The 2,703-nt window shown below is 63.8% G+C and overlaps 3 protein-coding genes across 3 annotated transcripts; 2 read left to right on the forward strand and 1 right to left on the reverse strand.

Moving 5' to 3' along the window:
• Positions 1–119: 119 nt before the first annotated feature.
• Positions 120–587, forward strand: OT_ostta10g02590 (AP complex, mu/sigma subunit; the record flags this gene model as incomplete). The annotated part of the gene is made up of 1 exon (XM_003081647.2): positions 120–587. The coding sequence occupies one exon, from the start codon at positions 120–122 to the stop codon at positions 585–587; it is 468 nt and encodes a 155-aa protein (XP_003081695.2).
• Positions 588–767: 180 nt separating this feature from the next.
• OT_ostta10g02600 (unnamed product) lies at positions 768–1,353 on the forward strand (the record flags this gene model as incomplete). Its single annotated transcript, XM_003081648.2, has 2 exons — positions 768–996; positions 1,130–1,353. The coding sequence occupies 2 exons, from the start codon at positions 768–770 to the stop codon at positions 1,351–1,353; spliced, it is 453 nt and encodes a 150-aa protein (XP_003081696.2).
• A 65-nt stretch (positions 1,354–1,418) lies between these two features.
• OT_ostta10g02610 (Imidazoleglycerol-phosphate dehydratase) lies at positions 1,419–2,703 on the reverse strand (the record flags this gene model as incomplete). The annotated part of the gene is made up of 1 exon (XM_003081649.2): positions 1,419–2,703. A coding segment is annotated over one exon (1,285 nt), but the record flags the coding sequence as incomplete, so codon positions are not given.

Below are 2,703 nucleotides of genomic sequence, written 5' to 3' on the forward strand. Positions count from 1 at the left end.
CTTTCACGAGTCAAGACTCGTCGAACGCGCGCACACATTCGCGACCGCGTCGCGCGCGACGCGAGAGCGCGTCGTCGACGCCGCGCGACGCGCCCGCGCGCCCGCGCGCGCGTTCGACGATGATGCGCTACGCCTTGCTCTTCAGTAAGCAGGCGAAGATTCGTCTGAGTAAGTACTACGTCCCGACCAAGCCGAAAGATCGAACGCGGATCGAACGCGACATCACCGCGGCGGTGCTCGCGCGCGATCCCAAGGCGTGTAACGTCGTCGAGTACGGTGAGGTGAAGCTGGTGTACAGGCGGTACGCGTCGCTGTACTTTTGTTTGGCGGTGGAGCGGGACGCGAACGAGCTGGCGACGTTGGAGATGATTCAGCACTACGTGGAAATCTTGGACAAGTACTTTGGAAACGTGTGCGAATTGGATTTGGTGTTTAATTTTCACAAGGCGCATTACGTCTTGGACGAGGTCTTCGTGGCGGGACACCTGCAGGAGACGAGTAAGAAGTTGGTGGCGCGGTTGGTGAGCGAGCAGGACGCGTTGGTGGAACGGGCGAAGATGGGAGGACCGGCGGGCGAAGACGCGTAGGCGAACGGTCGAGGGACGCGCGCGGAGGTCGGCGTGTGTATCGTTAGGTAGTCGATTAGTAGGTTTCGTTTTTTTGTAGTGATCGAGTCGGTCGATCGACCCGGCGCGTCGGCGTCGTTTCGAGACGTTTCGCGTCGTCGCGTCGCGCCGCACACCTCCACGCGCACGCTCGCGCGCACGATGCCCTCCGAGCGGCGACCCACCGCGGTGCTCGCTGATGCGTCCAACGCGCAGTCCCTCGCGAGATCGTCCGCGCGAAAGCGTGCGCCGCAGAGCGTCGAGAAGAGCGCGAAGAGCGACGTTGTGCATTCGGGCGAAAACGACACGACACGCGTCGCCGACGGCGATGCGGCGAACGCGAACGTCTTCGCGAGCATCGACGACATTGTGAAGGAGATCAATGACATGGGTGCGCGCGTTGAAGGCGAGCGCGCGCGAGACGACGACGGTGACGCGTGATGACTGTTGGCGCGCCAAGTTCCCCCGGCGAAGCGGAGCGCGCGCGGCGAGCGAGACGACTGACGACGATTCCGCGATCACAGCCGAGCGCGAGTGCGCGAAGATGGTTGAGTTAGGTGAGGCGGAGTGCGAGAAATTGGCGACCGAGCACGCGGCGCGGTGGCGCTCGATGCCGAAGAGGGTGAAGGAGGCGCCGCTCACGGAGTTCGCCGACGATTTAAAGAGAGACGGTAGCGAGGAGGCGATGGCGGAGCTCATCGAGGTGAACAAGGTGCTCGCGACGATTGATGAAACGTTAGTTCGCTAGAGCGGTCGCGTAGACGAATGGTCGCGCGCGAGACGACGGATGATGTAAAAACAGAATTTTCAATATTAGACGGAGAGCGTGCCCTTGGACGACGCGACGGATCCAGCTCGACGCGGGTCGATCGCCGCGCACTGGCGCAGACATTTCCCGAACGCCTTCGCCGCGGCGGTGGCGACTTCATCCTCGTTTACTCCTCGCGAGTGCTCGATTAAGTGCACCGTCATTTGGCCGTTGAAGGCCAAGCTCATGAAGACGTGCTCGACCATCTCGACGCTCAAGTCGCCGCCCACCTTGTCGCAGTCGAACTCTAGCCCGTACCCGAGGTACGGACGATTGCTGAGATCCATGACACACTCCACCGTGGCGTCACCTTCGGTGGACATGGCGCTACCCATGCGGTTGCAGCCCTTCTTCGTCGCGAGCGCCTTGTTCAACGCTTGGCCGAGGGCGATGCTCACGTCCTCGGCGGTGTGGTGATCGTCGATCCACAAGTCCCCAGAGGCGTTGATGACGAGTTGTATGTTAGCCTCGCGCTGAATCGACGACAGAAGCCCATCCAATGCGACGATACCCGTGCTGATCTTCGACGTTGACGCGTCGCCGTCCAAATCAAGCTCGACGTCGATGGACGTCTCCTTCGTCGAGCGCTTGATCTCGCTCTTTCGCGGGGCCTCCTCACTCGGCGTCTTCGAGTCGTACACATCGATTCCTTCCACCGAATCCATCGCCGCTCGCAGCCCGCGCGCGAACGCCTTGAACGTCGACTCCACGATGTGGTGCGCGTTATCGCCTCTGCGCTTCGTCAATCGCAGGCTCATCCCCGACTCCTCAGCGAGCGCCCTCCAAAACGTCTCCGTCAACGCCGTGGGATACGTCCCGATGTGCGACCGCCCTCGCGTGCCCGGTCGTCCGTACGGCGCGAGCGCGAACGTCTCCAACCCGCCGCCGCCGTACAAGTCCACCTCGCACTCCGCGTACGCCTCATCCAACGGGCTCGCGAACCGCGCGCGTCCCGCACCGACCCTTTCTCCCGCACCCTCGCGCAGCATTTTCTTCATCGCCCGTCCCAGCGCCCGTCCGCACGCGTCGAAGACCTCCGCCGCGTGTTCGCCGTCGTCTCGCGTCTCCGCGCACGCCTCGCCGTTCCGCGTCGTCTCCACGCTCACCCCGAGCTGCGCGTGCGCCGTGAGCTGATCGATCATGTGATCCAAGAAGGGCTGTCCCGTGGCGATCGTCCCTCGGCGCCCGAGCGCTCGGACGCGCGCCGCGCACGTCGTCCCGTTCGTCGTCGCGTCCGCCCCGTGCGCGTCACCCCAGAGCCCGGCGCGCGCGACCGCTCGGCTTCGGCGC

Source organism: Ostreococcus tauri (assembly GCF_000214015.3).
Source record: "Ostreococcus tauri WGS project CAID00000000 data, contig chromosome 10, whole genome shotgun sequence".
In the NCBI taxonomy this organism is placed as follows: domain Eukaryota; kingdom Viridiplantae; phylum Chlorophyta; class Mamiellophyceae; order Mamiellales; family Bathycoccaceae; genus Ostreococcus; species Ostreococcus tauri.